This window comes from Pleurodeles waltl, chromosome 1_1 (assembly GCF_031143425.1).
Source record: "Pleurodeles waltl isolate 20211129_DDA chromosome 1_1, aPleWal1.hap1.20221129, whole genome shotgun sequence".
Lineage (NCBI taxonomy): Eukaryota > Metazoa > Chordata > Amphibia > Caudata > Salamandridae > Pleurodeles > Pleurodeles waltl.
The window spans coordinates 906,585,506-906,601,014 of record NC_090436.1 but is presented as its reverse complement, the minus strand read 5'-3'; the positions used below and the strand labels follow the sequence as shown (position 1 = coordinate 906,601,014).

Sequence of the window (15,509 nt, the reverse complement as noted above, 5' to 3'; positions counted from 1 at the left end):
TGTTCTAGGGCCTCCAAAGGTTCTGCTGGTTCTTCCTCATTATATTCCACTTGCAGACAAGCCTGCCAGTGTGTCCTAAGTTTCTATGGGGTTTTATGTTAAGTCCCTTCCTCCTATCATTTTTAATGGAACAGTGCCGCAGCTCCAGTGGTTGACAATGTGTGATGTTGGAGTACATTTATAACTGTTTTGTGACCTCTGTGGCTGTAGTAAATATAGAAGCTTAGTTTGTGAATAGCAGTGAGCTTGTTTGTTGGTGGGTTTTTGCCCCTCTCATACCCCCTACTACAGTCCCTTAAACCTTCCCATCTTGCAGTAAGTATTACGCTTTTTCAAAGCACTCCTCGGCTACTCTACTTTGCTTACTATGAAAACGTAAGTGGACGTGTGCAGAGATCTTTCCAATCAGGGCCTTAATCTCCCCATGGAAAAGACAGAGGCGTAGGTATCCACATGTAGATTTGTGAATAGTATTTTGTAGTGCTAATAAACCTACTTCAAAGTGTAGTTTGGGAATATGCCCCATCAGATAGAGACGGCAGATTCCTTACCTTTGGATTTTTCCCAGGCGTCGTACTGGATCTGGAAACTTTTGCTCGAGCAATACTCCTTGCGTGCGCTGTCAGGTAGCTCCATTCTGCTCCGCGTTGTGTCGTTGGTGCCGGAAGTGATGTTGCGGTCACCTATATAGGCACCACCCATGTGTCGGGGCATCAGTTCTTTTCTTTCTGCGCCAGTTAGCGCAGGTCCTGAAGAAAGCTACCCCTCTGTTGCTTTTTTTGCAGGATCTACTACAACGTTTTGTCATGTTTTTCTTCGTGTGTGTCAAGGATGTCTTCAAGGAAGGCTGGGTTCAAACCATGCAGTGTCTGTCTCGTGCCATGTCGGTTACAGACCTCCATATCATTTGCCCCTGGTGCCTCGAGCGTTACCAGGACTCCAAGTCGTGCTCAGACTGCCGTGCCATGGCTCCGAAGGCTTTGAGGGAGCTGTCAGTAAAGCTGCTTACAACCAGTCAGTCAGCGACAGTGGCACGCGCAGCTCCTTGGAGATCCTGGTTCCAGTCGAGAAGGAGGTTGCGAGACGACTTCAGGAGCCCCAATTCCTCTTCATCCCGTTCAAGGTCCTCAGGACACTCAGGGAAGAGGCACAAAAAGAAGACGTCCAGTTCAACTTCACCTCGTCCATCGGTTATGAGATGAGTTGGGAACATCAGTGGTCCTGACACGGTCCTGCAGAGCCGTTGCCCAGTTCGAGTCCATGCCTCCCCCATTTTCAGTAGCTGGATTGACACCCGCTCAAATCAAAGAATTTTACGAGGCTATGTGCTGCATATTTGAAGGCCCCATTGGGCCCCGCTGGGTTGGAGGAGGCCCCATCCAGTTCCACTCTGGTGGCTTCTGACGTGGCTCCTGTGGGGTCTCATGGATCCGATTCTGGAAGCCGACCGGCACTGGTCATACCCAGGCGACCTTCTCCGGTGCCGGTCCTGATGCTAATGCTCCTGGCACCCACCAGCGGCACCAGCCCCATACTGATTCCCAGCAATCTAGAGCCGGTACAGCATTGCCTGAGCCTTATTTTACACAGCCAGGCATGGGAGAAAAGTGGGAGGGGTCACTGGACCTTTTGGAACACCAGCTAGAGAGTAGTTTGGACTGGTATGACGAGCTAGGAGAGACTAGTGGTCAGGACACCTCTCCAGATATTGGCTTGTTCTCTCCCCCCAACGTGGCTATGGAGGAGGGAGCTTCTTATGTAATGGTGTGCTTAGGACAGCAGAGGTCCTCAACCTTCAACTGCCCTCATTGGCTGTCAAGATGAACATCTTGACAGAAGTGCTTCAGCCAGGGACTTCTCCATCTGAACCCCTTCTGCCCTTTAACGAAGCACTTACAGACGTCTTGCTGGTAACTTGGTCCAAGCCCAAAACAGGGGATCCTGTAAGTAGGACTATTGCCCGCTGCCATCGCCCTGCGCTGGATGACCCTAGCTTCCTCAGTCAACACCCCACCTCCGAGAGCTTGATAGTCCAAGCTTCCACTTACTATGGCGCTTTCCCTTGTGCTTCCCTGGACATGGAATCAAAGAGGCTGGGCTATCGTGGGAGGAAGATGTTTTCTTCCACTAGCCTGGCACTGAGGTCAGTGAATACCTCGTGCTTATTAGGGCATTTCTCGCATACCATTTGGGATATGGTTGCGCAAGTGCTGCCTCAGTTCCTGGAGGAGGCCTGGGCCATACTGTCCCATGCAGTAAAAGACATGAGGGACGCTGCAAAGTTCACCATTCGGTGTGGCTTAGCTATGACTGACTCGCTAGACAGAGCAGTTGCGTTAACAGTGGCCTTAAGGAGCCACACCTGGCTGGGGACATCTGTTTTTTTTTTGTGGGATGGCCAGGCAAACCTGATGGACATGCCTTTCGATGGCATTCACTTGTTTGGCGAGGAGGCAGACTTGGCCCTGGAGCACTTTAAGGAATCTTGGGCTACAGCCAAGTCCTTTGGCCTCGCAGTGAGACCTAATCCTCCTTCTGCCTTTTGCCTCTTTCTTGGCTACAGAAGGGGCATGGTACCGTACCAGCCAGCACCCTATGCAACCAACCCAGGTTATGCGAGGACGTGGGCGTGGTACCTTCAGACATAGAGGTGCTGCAGGCCAGAAGTCGTCTGCCACCCAGCCCCTGGCAGCTGCTGCCTCAATGCCCTCCTAGTTTGACTCTGCAGGACCATGCTGGCCCAGATGGAGGAAGAATATACCATAATCTCCTCCACTGGCAGTCCATAACACCGGACACATGGGTATTGCAGATCAACAGAAAGGGCTATGCCCTCCCTTGTCCAATCTTTTCATACCCCCATACCACCAACATTTGAGCAGCTGGGGAGGATCATTTGTCACTGCTCCAGGAGAAAGTTACAGCTCACTTGGCCAAGAGAGCCATACAAAGGGTCTCAATATCAGAAGAAGGCAGTAGTTGTTATTCCCACTACTTTATGATACCCAAAAAGAACAAGGGTGTTCGTCCTGTTCTAGACCTACGGACTGTAAATCGCTTCCTCAAGGAGGAGAAGTTCAATATGCTCACGTTGGCTCAGGTCTTGTTTGCCTTATACCTAGAAGACTGGTTGGTAGCGGTGGACTTACAGAATGCATGTTTTCATATTCCCATCCTGCCTGCCCATGGGCATTACCTGTGGTTCAAAGTAGGCCCTTAACACCTCGGGTGGTCACAGCTCATCTGCGCAGGTCAGGGGCTCAGTATTCCCTTACCTCTATGACTGGCTGTTAAAGGTGGGCTCTCCCCAGGCTGCTGTCTCCCACCTCTGGACTACGTCAAACCTCCTGCATTCACTGAGGTTCACTATAAAAGTGCCAAAGTCACACCTGACTCTCTCTCAGATGCTCTCTTTCATAGGAGCTGTTCTGGGCACGTTGCAGTTTCAGGGGTATCCTCCCGAGCAGTAAGTCCAGTATACTCAAGCTATGATACCGATGTTTCGGCCTCTATCCTGGGTTTCAGTGAGACTGACTGAGGCTGCTAGCCCTTATAGCCTTCTGTGTTCTGCTGGTAAAACATATCAGATGGCACATGCAGGCTCTGCAGTGGGACCTGAAGTTCCAGTGAGTGCAGCATCAGGGAAATCTCCGACGTGGTCCAGATGTCGGAGGGAACTGCTAAAGGCCTGCAATGATGGATTACAAACTGCGATTGGGTCAGAGACAGGCTCCTCTTCCTTCCCCAATCAGACCTTACCGTAGTGACAGATGCCTCACTTCTGGGATGGAGCAGCCATCTGGAAGAGGTGGAGATCAGAGGACTCTGGTCTCCGGCGGTATTCAGACTCCACATCAACATGTTGGAGCCCCGGGTGATCAGACTAAAATTTAAGGCATTTCTTCCCTCTGTCAAGAGGAAGTTAGTGCAAGTGTTCACAGACAACACCACCACCATGTGATACTGCAACAAGGTGGGTGGGGTGGAATTGTGCACTCTATGTCAAGAGGCCCTGCTTCTCTGGACATGGCTGGAACAGCAGAGCATAACCCCGGTGGTTCAACACCTGGCAAGTTCTCCAGAGGGTGAGTGAGGTACAAGCCTTGTCATCCAGGTCCCCATATCTTGATATTTCCAGACAAGGTAGTACTGCACATCCATGCCTCTTTTCTTCCTAAGGTTAGGGTGATCCCTTTTTCAGGGCCCTAGTTTGGACACACACATATGCACCAATTCTTACCATGTCTCGTTGCTTCTGGTGTGGAAAGTAGTAATTAAAGTAACTAACGCCTACATGTCTTGGTGGCGCCTATATAGGTGACTGCGATGTCACTTCTGGCACCAGTGACACCACGCGTAGCTGAATAGAGCCACACGATGGCACGAGCAAGGGGTATTGCTCAAGCAAAGGTTTCTGGATCCAGTCTAACGCCCTAGAAAAATCAAAGGTAAGGAATCTGCAAGTAGGTAGAGTCTCTACCAGATATTGCATTATCTAAGATAAGTAACTTGTTTTTCATGCTTATTTTCTCCACTGAAAGTAGGCTGTACCTTCCTGCAGCACAACCAATTTATAGTCCCAGAGTATGGATATGCAGAAGATGTTCGACTGCTTTTAATGTAAAACCTGTTACTGCAGGTTTAAAATTGTATATATATTATTCTTTAATGCAAAGTATTTACTGTAGTGACAAGATTCAGGAGAGAATATAGTCAACTGCAACCTCAGTTTGCATTACTGACGGCAAGCCAGCAGATTCAAAGATTCGGCAGAACCAGGTATCTGGCTTGCTTCTAATTCTATTTCTATTTCTGATAGAGACTTTTAACCACAGATTTCTCACCTTTTCAACATTCCCCGTCCTATTTAGGGCAACACACTAAAGTATACAAAAAAGTAACAGTGTCACTGGAACCAAGCTATACCTGGCTGATAAGTCCTAACTTGGGCGTAACTGGTCCTGCGTTGCTTGTGTTCTGGTTCAGGTATGACCAGTTTGGGCTGAACTGTTCCAGATGGAGCAGGGTCAAGGCAGATTTGCATATAGCTGGGTCCAAAATGAGGGGGCATGGTGTTCAAACTAACAAAGGACTGAGTGATTACCAGTGGCCGAGATTAATTAAAGCATTCCATCCTTCACTTTTTTGTATACTTGTGCCTTAAACTGACATCATAGCTGAGGTCATGAACCATGCAATGTTGATATCCTAATGTCGAAAAACAGAAATCTGGCATTGAAATACGAAAAGCACAGAGAAAGAAATAAAGTAGCAGCATGATCCTACCTGGACACCTAAGCAGCACAGACACTTTTGTGAAGGAGATGGTAGCACTTTGACTTACACCTTAAGAAGAATAGAAATGAGGGATAACTGGAGAGACAAAACAAAAGGCATCTTTATAGAGAAATGTATTTTTTCCACATTCTAGTGCTCTAGATTCTGAAGAATGTGTACAGTCCAGGGTTTTGTCCATAAAGATCATGATCTGTTTAAGGCACTGAGGAGATGAGTGACCTTTGCCGTCCATTATAAACATTTCCCCAGGTCAGGAGATGTCTCTTAGAGAGGAGCTCCAATAAACCTCCTATCGTGAAATTGGCAGGATCCAAAAAATAGCAACCATCCAGTTGATTTTCAGGACTACTACAATGAGGTAGTGCAGTGCAATAGCCTGATTCACACTGAAACCCCTCAGAAAAAAACATGATATTCCAGGAAGACACTCATTCTCTCACTGCTGAGTTTATTCCCTTACAAGGATACCGTGACTTCCATGTTATAAAGAGGGCCTCTTGATAGTCAGGTTTATCAGTGCCCATGTAGGCAAAGGACGAAGGGGTCTTGTTTGCCTTTAAACAGGAACCATAGAGAACGCCTCTGGGCCCACCTCTGGTTGACCATATGAGGAAGAAAACTCCAATCCTCTTCAAAGCTCTGCTCCCTACACCTGACCAAAAATAGACAGAGCGTATCTGTTCGTGGGATGGAGAGCCCTCACTCCTAAAGGGCTTGTATTTTAATACACTCTGCCTCCTGTTTGCTCTGCTGTTCCACCCGTTTCTCCACCTGAATCTGTTCATTTGAGGCGTAATGTAAAGGAGTATCATTTTCTTTCTCCAAATCTATTTCTCCTTGAAGAACCTCGTTTTCTCCTCTTACAACAAATATGCCGCGGGGGATGTCCCCATATTTCTTTTCCACATGAATGCGCTCCACTGTCTGATGTAACACCAAGTTAGCAAATTGGTCGATGCTTTTCAAATAACCTATCAAAGTTCTGCCGTCTCGGAGGAGCACCGGGTGTTTTTTGTCTATGTCCTCTGAGGCTCGCTGTCCCCTGCATGCAGTTCATAGTGGGGCGCTGCGCACGGGAGGGTCTCTGTCTCAGAGGGCCCCACAGCGGCTTCTCGGAGTACTGCATCAAACTGTCCGCTACCACTGCGCCCGGAAACAGCGCCATCCAGAGCTTTCAAGCACTAAGGTACACATTCCCGACTTATAGAAAGACGTGAATCAGTGGTGGAGTTGATCAGCAGACTGCCACGCAAAATCTGTATCTTCCTGATGTGTACATGGGCTTTTAGTTATGCATCTTTTTAATCAAGAATTGATACCAGGGCTGTGAACAGAAACTAAACATACTTCTGCATGTTATTTAGCTTCAGCCTCTAATTGTGAATTCTGGTCTTTGTTTGGGGCTGGCTTCGTCTTGCTTGTAAATGAGTCACTGGTGTTCAGAATATGGTTCAGTGCTCTTTTAGAGCTAGTTCATGGCAATGTCTTTGTTTCATTGTAACGTTCATGTAGAGATCTGGTGTAGTTGCTTTGTTCAAGCAATGTCTACGTTTAAAATACTTAACATTTAAAATCAATGTACTTTCCCTACCAGGACCGAGGAGATGAGTTCACATACACAGGAAGTGGTGGTAGAGATCTATCTGGTAACAAAAGAATTGGAGAACATTCGTTTGACCAGACTTTAACACACATGAACAGGTAAGTCCCAAGGTAAAGGATGTTCATAGCCTTCATGTGTGTACTTTTCAGTTGTGAAAAAATTCTACCTTTGTACAGCTTTCAATGCACTGTACAAACTAATTTTCTTATAGCTGCGTGGTAACTACTTGAGTGCTGTTTGTATAACATATTGGCATCTAGGAGTTTATTTTCTGCCACGATTTAGGAAATTTTTTATTTATGTTAAGCGTTATATCGGAAGTTTAATTTTTTTATTTTATTTTTGTGAATGGGGGGAGCGTTGTAATTAATGCCCATAAATGAAAGTACAACTTCACATAAAGCTAATTCAATAACGTACTTGATCTCTTCTATTGGAGACAAAACACATTCCTAACTGCAAATATAACATCTGAAACCAAGAGAAAACATTTGCATCTGTAGTTCTTTAACATTCAGCAAATTACCAACAACCCAACTAGCAGAGATAAGGATTCTACTACACAGCTCATTATTGCACTAACTGTCAAGGGTGATTTTAGGTATTATAACTTAAATAAACGCAATGCGGTATAACCTACTTCTTCACATTATACCGCAAAGAAGGAGAAACGTGCATCACCTTTTGCTATGCCTCCGTGTTTCATTATCTGTTTTTGAATCTAATGAGATGCGATGCAGCCCTACCTGTGTTTTGGTGGGTGCACCATTGATGCTTTTGTGTGTACTTCCAGGGCACTGGCTTTAAACTGTGATGCTCCCCTCAACGAGAAAGACGGAGCAGAGTCCAAAAACTGGAGGGCTGGTAAACCTGTGCGTGTGGTGCGCAGTTGTAAAGGAAGGAGGATCAGCAAATATGCCCCTGAGGACGGTAACAGATATGACGGCATTTATAAGGTGCTTTATTACCAATGGCCGACTGCTGCTTGGTGTTGTCTTTTGTTTGTAATAAAACATTACTTCGCCGCATGTCTCTCCACTTCTTTGAACAGCTAAAACGCTGTTCAAATCGTCTGTACCTCGGAGATATTATATTTGTATCCCTTTCTTTGTCATAAATAAAGTGCCTTTCCAAATTACGCAGTTAACGTTAGTTTCTTGACCTGTTAACTATCCTATTCTGTGTCTTGTCATTCAAGAGGCTGGTGTACCTCTTGTTCCTTGCTAAATGTGTAATGTGTGGTTACATATAGCCAGCTGTCAGATAGCAGCAGCTAATGAGTTCCATACTACCAGAACCACGGCTTATTGCAGCTTTTTTTTTTTTTTTTACATCATGCCATTGACAACTACTATGTTGCAGATGAAGCGGCTCTAATCCCGTTCTGCTTCACAATTCAAAATGCATAGAATAATGTCATCCCCTTGTGGTTACTTTAGGTACTACATGCAAACCATCAGCGTTGCCTTCACCACATGCATTGCTCTGGGCGTCCTTTTCCTCCGAAATCAGTGACTTTAAGAGGCTTATATTTCGCCGCATCATAAGCTTTTAAAATTAGTACATTTAAATCGTTCATGAGAAGTAGAAAGCACAACGTTTTGATTTCCGTCTTGGCATTTGTCCTCTGGGCATTTTGGTGCCCACGCCTCCCTTGCTCTCCTGTGCCTTCCGTTTTGCAGTAATGCAGTATGTTATGGCCTGCAATTAATAGTGTGTAGCAGTGGACTTCATTTCAGACACTTGATTGCGCGATAATATTTATATTTAAACTATTGTAATGTAGGTGGTGAAATACTGGCCAGAAATCGGTAAATGTGGATTCTTGGTTTGGCGTTATCTTCTGAGAAGAGATGATGTTGAAGCAGCTCCTTGGACTGCCGAAGGAATTGAGCGCTCAAAGAAACTTGGCCTTTCCATGCAGGTTAGACAAATTTAGATTGCCTTTTTACAGAAGCACTTCTCCTGAAAATGCATGCTCTATTTGGCTGATTTACTTTTGAGAGCTTTCTTTGAAAAACCGCACAACTCACGATTTCAAAATGAAATCCCATTGAGCTTCTTCAGATTCAAAAACAGTACTTGATTTTGAGTCTCTTGTCCCTATCAGGTAAATATGATCACGTGTTAAGGGTAATTGGTGTGGGGTTCCTCAATTAACCCATTTCTACGTCTTGCCAGTGTTACTGATAGTATTACCGACCATTGGAAGTGTACTCCACACTGCTCGGGGCGGGTCATGTTGTTCTATATGGTGCACGTTTGTTTTTATTGTCTGTTTCTAGATATGGTATAATCATGTTTGATTTACAGGGGTTTGCTCCACATAATTGCCATCTATGCCACGGTAATGACTGATTTGCTGTCTGTAGAATATGCCAGGCTGATGTTCTGGGAGTTAAAGAAGCACTTTCAAAAAAAGGAACGATGGGGTCAAAATGGCATTGCTATTTCGCAACTCTCCTCAGCCAACCGCTTCTATTTGCATGTACTTTTGAGACTAGTCTTTTCATCCTCGATATAAGCACAGGTGTCAGAATTATGTAAGGATATTTATTTATGTTGATCTATAGATTTAGTACTTCGGAAGTGTGATCCTTGGAGTCTTGTGAGGCTGTCACCAAATCAACGGAGCCAATCTAGACCTTCTGCCAAATTATTATTCTCATTCTTTTTCTCGTGATTTTACATTTTTCTGTGATTATGATGGCGTACTCATTCCCGCGTAACTCAGACTCATACGAAACAAAACATGCAATGGAAGTAGTACAAATATATATTTGCATGTGTGGTGACATTAGTAGCCAATCTTACTGAAGTACATCAGTAGCCCATCTTACTGATGTACTGCAATGACTACAGACACTACATAAGAACACTTGCAGTCGGCATTGCTTAGTTTGTGTTGAATGAAGATGGTTGTTACTACCATTTATTTTTCATCATTAAACTATGCCCCAGAGAGAAAGGCAGAACAATGAGACAGAAGAAGAAAAAGATACAAAAGTAGTTAAAAAGGGAGAAAGCAAGGATTGAAAAAGAACCTGTAAAAGTGAAGTAAAGAGGCAGGAAGTGTAGTGGTAGAAGACAATCTTGAGATGGAATTAAGATTAGGTCTTTTTTTTAAATAGAAATGACAACAGTCTGATGTATTCTGTTTACACCCAGAATCAATCAAGGTTGAACTAGAGATTAACTGTTTGCTGCATTCTTTATTTTTATTTAATATTTTTGCAAAACATTTCAGTATGCAATACTTTGACATAATTGAAACAGTATCAACAGTTATTCTCATAGATTGTGTTACGTAGCACATCCATATAAATATATTCACAATCTCAAATACAATAAAAGACCTACCCCAACATACTTCCACTAATTCTCTAACAATCATACTTGAAGAAGGTATATCCCAAGAAGTCATTTTGTCTCATATTTCACCATCAGTTGCCCAAATGTACATGTAAATCAGATCAGCATATTCCTGTTCATACAGCCAACATTCCACAGATAACCGAGAACGAGCACATAGTTTCAGCACCATGTAGACTTCAACAGGATGTCCGTTTAATCTGACTGTCAGTGCTTTTCACTATTAGACTCCAAAGATTTGCATTGGAGTCTCTGTATAAATTAAGTAACCATCTTGTTTCATTAAATCTATTTTTGCTCAAAAATTCATATTCAAAATGATGACCCATCTCAGTTACCTTTCCATTCAGCAAACTGTATCCAACAAAATGTTTAGATTTTGTCGGTTTTAATTTTCCAGTATCCCTCAGTTATTAAGATATCTCCTCCTGTGTTGGTTAACAAGATAGATTCATAATTTCCAGCATAAACTCGCCATACTGTGAAATGAATTTTCTTTTTCGAGTGCAAAACGAACTAGGCAGTTTGGTATTCTGCAACCACACCATTCGGCAGTGATGCTTCAGCCTCCTAAGGAAAAAACTGACTTCTGCAGTTACTTTGCTGGCGTGGATTAGATTGGAGTGGGATGGGTTCTATTGGGATAGGCTGAACCGGGTGGAATAGGGTGGGTGGATTAGATTGAGTGGTGTGGACTGGACTGGGGTGAGGTTGATAGGGGTGGGGTGGAATGAGGTGGGTGAACTGGGGTGGGGTGGATTGAAGTGGGCTGGATTTTTGGAGTGGGGTGGACTGGACAATATTTGAATGTTTCGAATGGACTGTATTTGAAAGGAGTGGGGTGGATGGGGTGAATTGGATTAGTGTGGGTTGGATTGGAGTGGGGTAGACTTTTTGGAGTGGGTTGGATTTTTTAGAGTGGGGTAGATTGGAGTTGGGTGGAGTGTGTGGGGTGGATTGTACGGGAGTGGGTGGATTAAGGTAGTTTTGAGTGGGGTGGATTGGATTGGTGTGGGGTGTATTAAATTGGACTGGAGTGGGGTGCCTTAAGGTGCCTTGGATTGGAGTGGGGTAGATGGGGTTGCAGTGGATGGGATTGGAGTGTGATGGATTAGATTGAAATGGGGTGGAATGGTTTTGAGTGAGTGGATTGGGTTGGACTGGATTGGAGTGAGTCGGATTGGTGTAGGGTTGGTTGGACTGGAGTGGAGTAGATTGTTCTGGGGTTGGGTGGATTAGACTAGAGTGGGGTGAATTGAATTGAATTGAAGTGGGGTGGATTGTGGTGCATTGGAGTGGGGTGAGGTGGATTGGATTGGAGTGGGGTAGATTGGATTGGGCTGTATTGGATTGGTGTGGGTTGGATTGAAGTGATTGTAGTGGATTGGAGAGGGTTGAAATGGGGTGGAGTGGATTGGAATGGCATGAGGTGGTTTAGATCAGAGTGGGGCAAATTGGAATGGGACGGATTGTAGTGGGGCAGATTGTTTTAAAACAATTGTTAAAATTGTTTTAGATTGGAGTAGGGCAAATTGGAGTGGGTTGGTTTGTTCTTGGACTGGAGTGGGGCAGAATAGAGCGGTATGCATTGTTTTAGATTGGAGTAGGGCAGATTGTTTTGGATTGAAGTAGGGCAGGTTGTTTTGGATTGGAGTGGGGCACATTTTTTTTTATTGGTGTTTGGCAGATTGGATTGTATTGGAGTGGGGCAGATTGTTTTGGATTGAAGTGGGGAAGATTGGAGTCGGGCAGATTGGGGCAAACTGAAGTGGGGCAGATTGTTTTAGACTGGAGTGGAGTGATTTGCGTAGGATTGCATTAGAGTGGGGTGGATTTGACTGCGGTAGGGTAGATTGAATTGCACTGGGGTGGATTGGAGTGGGGCAGATTGCAGTGGTGTAAATTGTTTTGGATTTGAAGTGAGGCAGACTGAAATGGGGCAGATTTTTGTGGGGCAGATTGCTTTGAAATTGAGTGGGGCAGATTGGAGTGAACGGATTGGAGTTAGGCTGATTGTTTTAGAAGGGGTGGGGCTGATTATTTTGGATTGAAGTGGGGCAGATTGAAGTGGGACAGATTGAAGTGGGGCAGATTGCAGTGGTACAGATTGCTTTGGATTGGAGTGGGGGAGATTGCAGTGTGGCGTATTGACGTGAGGCGAATTGGAGTGGGGTAGATTGTTTTGTATTGTAGTGGGGAGGATTGTTTTGGATTAGAGTGGGGCATATTGTTTTGGATTGTGGGGCAGATTGTTTTGGATTGGATTAGGGAAGACATTTTTGGATTGTTTTGGATTGAAGTGGGGCAGATTGGTTTGGATTGAAGTGGGGCAGATTGTTTTGGATTGGGGTGTGGCAGATTGGTTTGGATTGGAGTCGGACAGATTGTTTTGGATTGGAGTGGAGCAGATTTTTATAGACTGGAGTGGGGCATATTGTTTTGGATTGGAGTGGGACAGATCATTTTTCTTGGAGTGGGGCATATAGTTTTGTATTGGAGTGGAAAGATTGTTTTGGATTGGAGTGGAGCAGAGTTTTCTAGACTGGAGTGGGGCATATTGTTTTGGATTGGAGTGGGGCATATTGTTTTGGATTAGAGTGGGGCAGATTGTTTTGGATTGGAGTGGGGCAGAGTGTTTGGTATTGGAGTGGGGCAGAGTGTTTGGTATTGGAGTGGGGCAGAGTGTTTGGTATTGGAGTGGGGCAGATTGTTTGGGATTGGAGAGGGATAGATTGTGTTGGATTGGAGTGAGGTAGGTTGGAGCAAGGGAGATTTTTGGGGATTTGAGTGGGGCAGATTATGTTTGATAGGAGTGGGACAGAATTCTTTAGATTGGAGTGGGGCAGATTGTTTTGGGATTGGATTAGATTGGGGCATATTAGAGGAGGCATATTGGAGTAGGGTATATTTGAGTGGGTCAGATCATTTTGGATTGGAGAGGGGCAGATTGTTTTGGATTGCAGTGGGGCAGATTGGAGTGGGATTGATTGTTTTGGTTTGGAGTGGGGCAAATTGGAGTGAGGCAGATTGTTTTGGTTTGGAGTAGGGCAGATTGGAGGGGGGCATATTGTTTTTTTGTATTGGACTGGGTTAGATTGCTTTCAATTGGAGTGGGGCAGATTGTTTTGGCTTGGAGTGGGGCAGGTTGTTTTGGCTCGGATTGGGACAGCTTGGAGTGGGGCAGACTGGAGTAGAGCAGAGTGTTTTGGTTTGGTGTGGGGAAAATTGGAGTGAGGCAGATTGTTTTGTTTTGGACTGGGGCAGATTGCTTTCGATTGAAGTGGGGCAGATTATTTTGACTTGGATTGGGACAGAATATGTTTGATTGAAGTGAAGCAGGCTGGAGTGGGGGAATCAGGTTGTTTTAGATTGGAGTGTGGCAGATTGCTTTAGAGTGGAGTGGGACAAATCATTTTAAATTAGAGTGGGGCAGGTTGCTTGGGATTGGAGTGAGGCAGTTTCTTTGGGATTGGAGTGGGGCACATTGGTTTGAATTGGAGTTAGGCATATTATTTTGGATTGGAGTGAGGCAGAATGAAGTGGAGAAGATTGTTTTAAATTGGAGTGGGGCAGATTGTTTTGTATTGGAGTGGGACAGATTGTTTTGTATTGGGGTGGAGCAGATTGTTTTGGATTGGAGTGGGCAGATTGTTTTGAACTGCAGTGGGGCAGAATGCTTTTATTGGAGTGGGTCAGATTGGAGTTGAGCCTATAGGGAGATTGGAGTGGGGTGGGGTGGAGGATTGAAGTATGGCGTATTGGGGTGAGTGGTTTGGTTTGGAGTGGGGTGAATTGGATTAGTCTAGAGTCAATTAGATTGAGTGTGGTGAATTGGATTGAGTGGGGCTAATTGGTATGGGTGAGGTGGGATGGACTGGCATGGATTGGAGTGGGGCGGATCAGATTGAATTGGGGTGGATTGAGATGTAATTCATGATTATGTGTTAAAGGCATAATTTTTGAAATTAGACATAAGAAAGTTACAATGTTGCTTTGCAATATTTAGAACAAGATAATTGTCATCTTTTGAGAACAGCACCTATGAGCAAAAACAAAACATGAGTGAAAAGTGAGAAAAGAAGACTTGGCAAAGTAAAAGAAAAGAGTAAACTATAGAGAATAAAGCTTTGCAGTATTGATTGTCGTGCTGGGCACATTTTTCCAGTAAAACGCCTTCTGTTATAGGTCCTTAAAATGTAAAAAGAAGTACCATGATCATGTCAGGAGCAGTGGACGAGCAGTGATTAAGTTGAATTAATCAGTGCTTGGTCCCTGCTCCACAGAGAGGATCGGAAATGATGCTAGGCCTGAAGTGACCAATTAGGAGGCTGTAAAGAAGAGTGCCAGGCAAGCAAACAAATAATAAACAACAGGCTGGCTCTAAGCACTTTTGACATACCAAGAGAGTCTTGCAAGCGAGACCATGTTCTAGACCATGCTGTAAACAACCAAATGGAGTACGGGGTTCTTCTTATGCGTCGAGGGGTGAACACCAGGTGCACCAATTGTGCCCTAGGTTCCTCGTGGTCCTCCAATGGAGGAAGGGGGTCAGTGTGAAGAGGGAAAGCAGTGGGAATGGAAAAAGAAAGGGGGGAATTTCCTTTACTAGGTGGTCTCACACACTATATAGTGTCATGCTTCATCATATGACCACCTAGCCCCACCCTGGTAGGACAGCGCCACCTGGGCGGACTCAACCTCGCTGTTAAAAGAACAGGGGGGAGTGCGTAAATCAATTCTAGGTCTGGAAAGATCGGGATCCATCTAATCTAGGGAATAAAAACACCTAAACAGATACCTGTGTACATTTTAATAGTAGGGTCTGTTTGGTGTGGTTAAAAGCGTAGATTGGGACACCTCTGTGAGAGCAAGGACTCACAGGGTCACCTATTTAAAGAGTGATAGCCGACATGTTTCTGCCCTCAGTGGTGAGCCTAGGAAGGTCTTGGTCATTCATCAGGGCAAAGGATCCCTAAGACTCACGCTAGGAGTATAAGAAAACACTGTCCGGTCAGTAACAGTTCTAGAAGGTAAAGAAAACGGCCTACCTTGCCAAGGGGCTACCTTGAGGAGGCCTGTTGGGTATGAAACAGATAGACAATGAAGGCAACAATGTGACACAGCAATACACAGCAAACCAACAGCACACTTGAAAAAATACTCATGCATGGAACAATTACACTCAATAAGGGCAATAACCATGCACATGTAACGTCATAGATAATGATACTATGAG

The 15,509-nt window shown here is 44.8% G+C and overlaps 1 protein-coding gene and 1 pseudogene across 1 annotated transcript in view; one reads left to right on the top strand and one right to left on the bottom strand.

Moving 5' to 3' along the window:
• UHRF2 (ubiquitin like with PHD and ring finger domains 2) overlaps positions 1-15,509 on the top strand; it is a 690,531-nt gene that overhangs the window by 524,523 nt on the left and 150,499 nt on the right. The window contains exons 10-12 of the mRNA XM_069230126.1: positions 6,893-6,999; positions 7,695-7,857; positions 8,688-8,825. Of these exons, the coding sequence (XP_069086227.1) occupies positions 6,893-6,999; positions 7,695-7,857; positions 8,688-8,825 (408 nt within the window). The remainder of the gene's footprint in view (positions 1-6,892; positions 7,000-7,694; positions 7,858-8,687; positions 8,826-15,509) is intronic.
• On the bottom strand, positions 5,812-6,355 carry LOC138291495 (U6 snRNA-associated Sm-like protein LSm1 pseudogene; annotated as a pseudogene).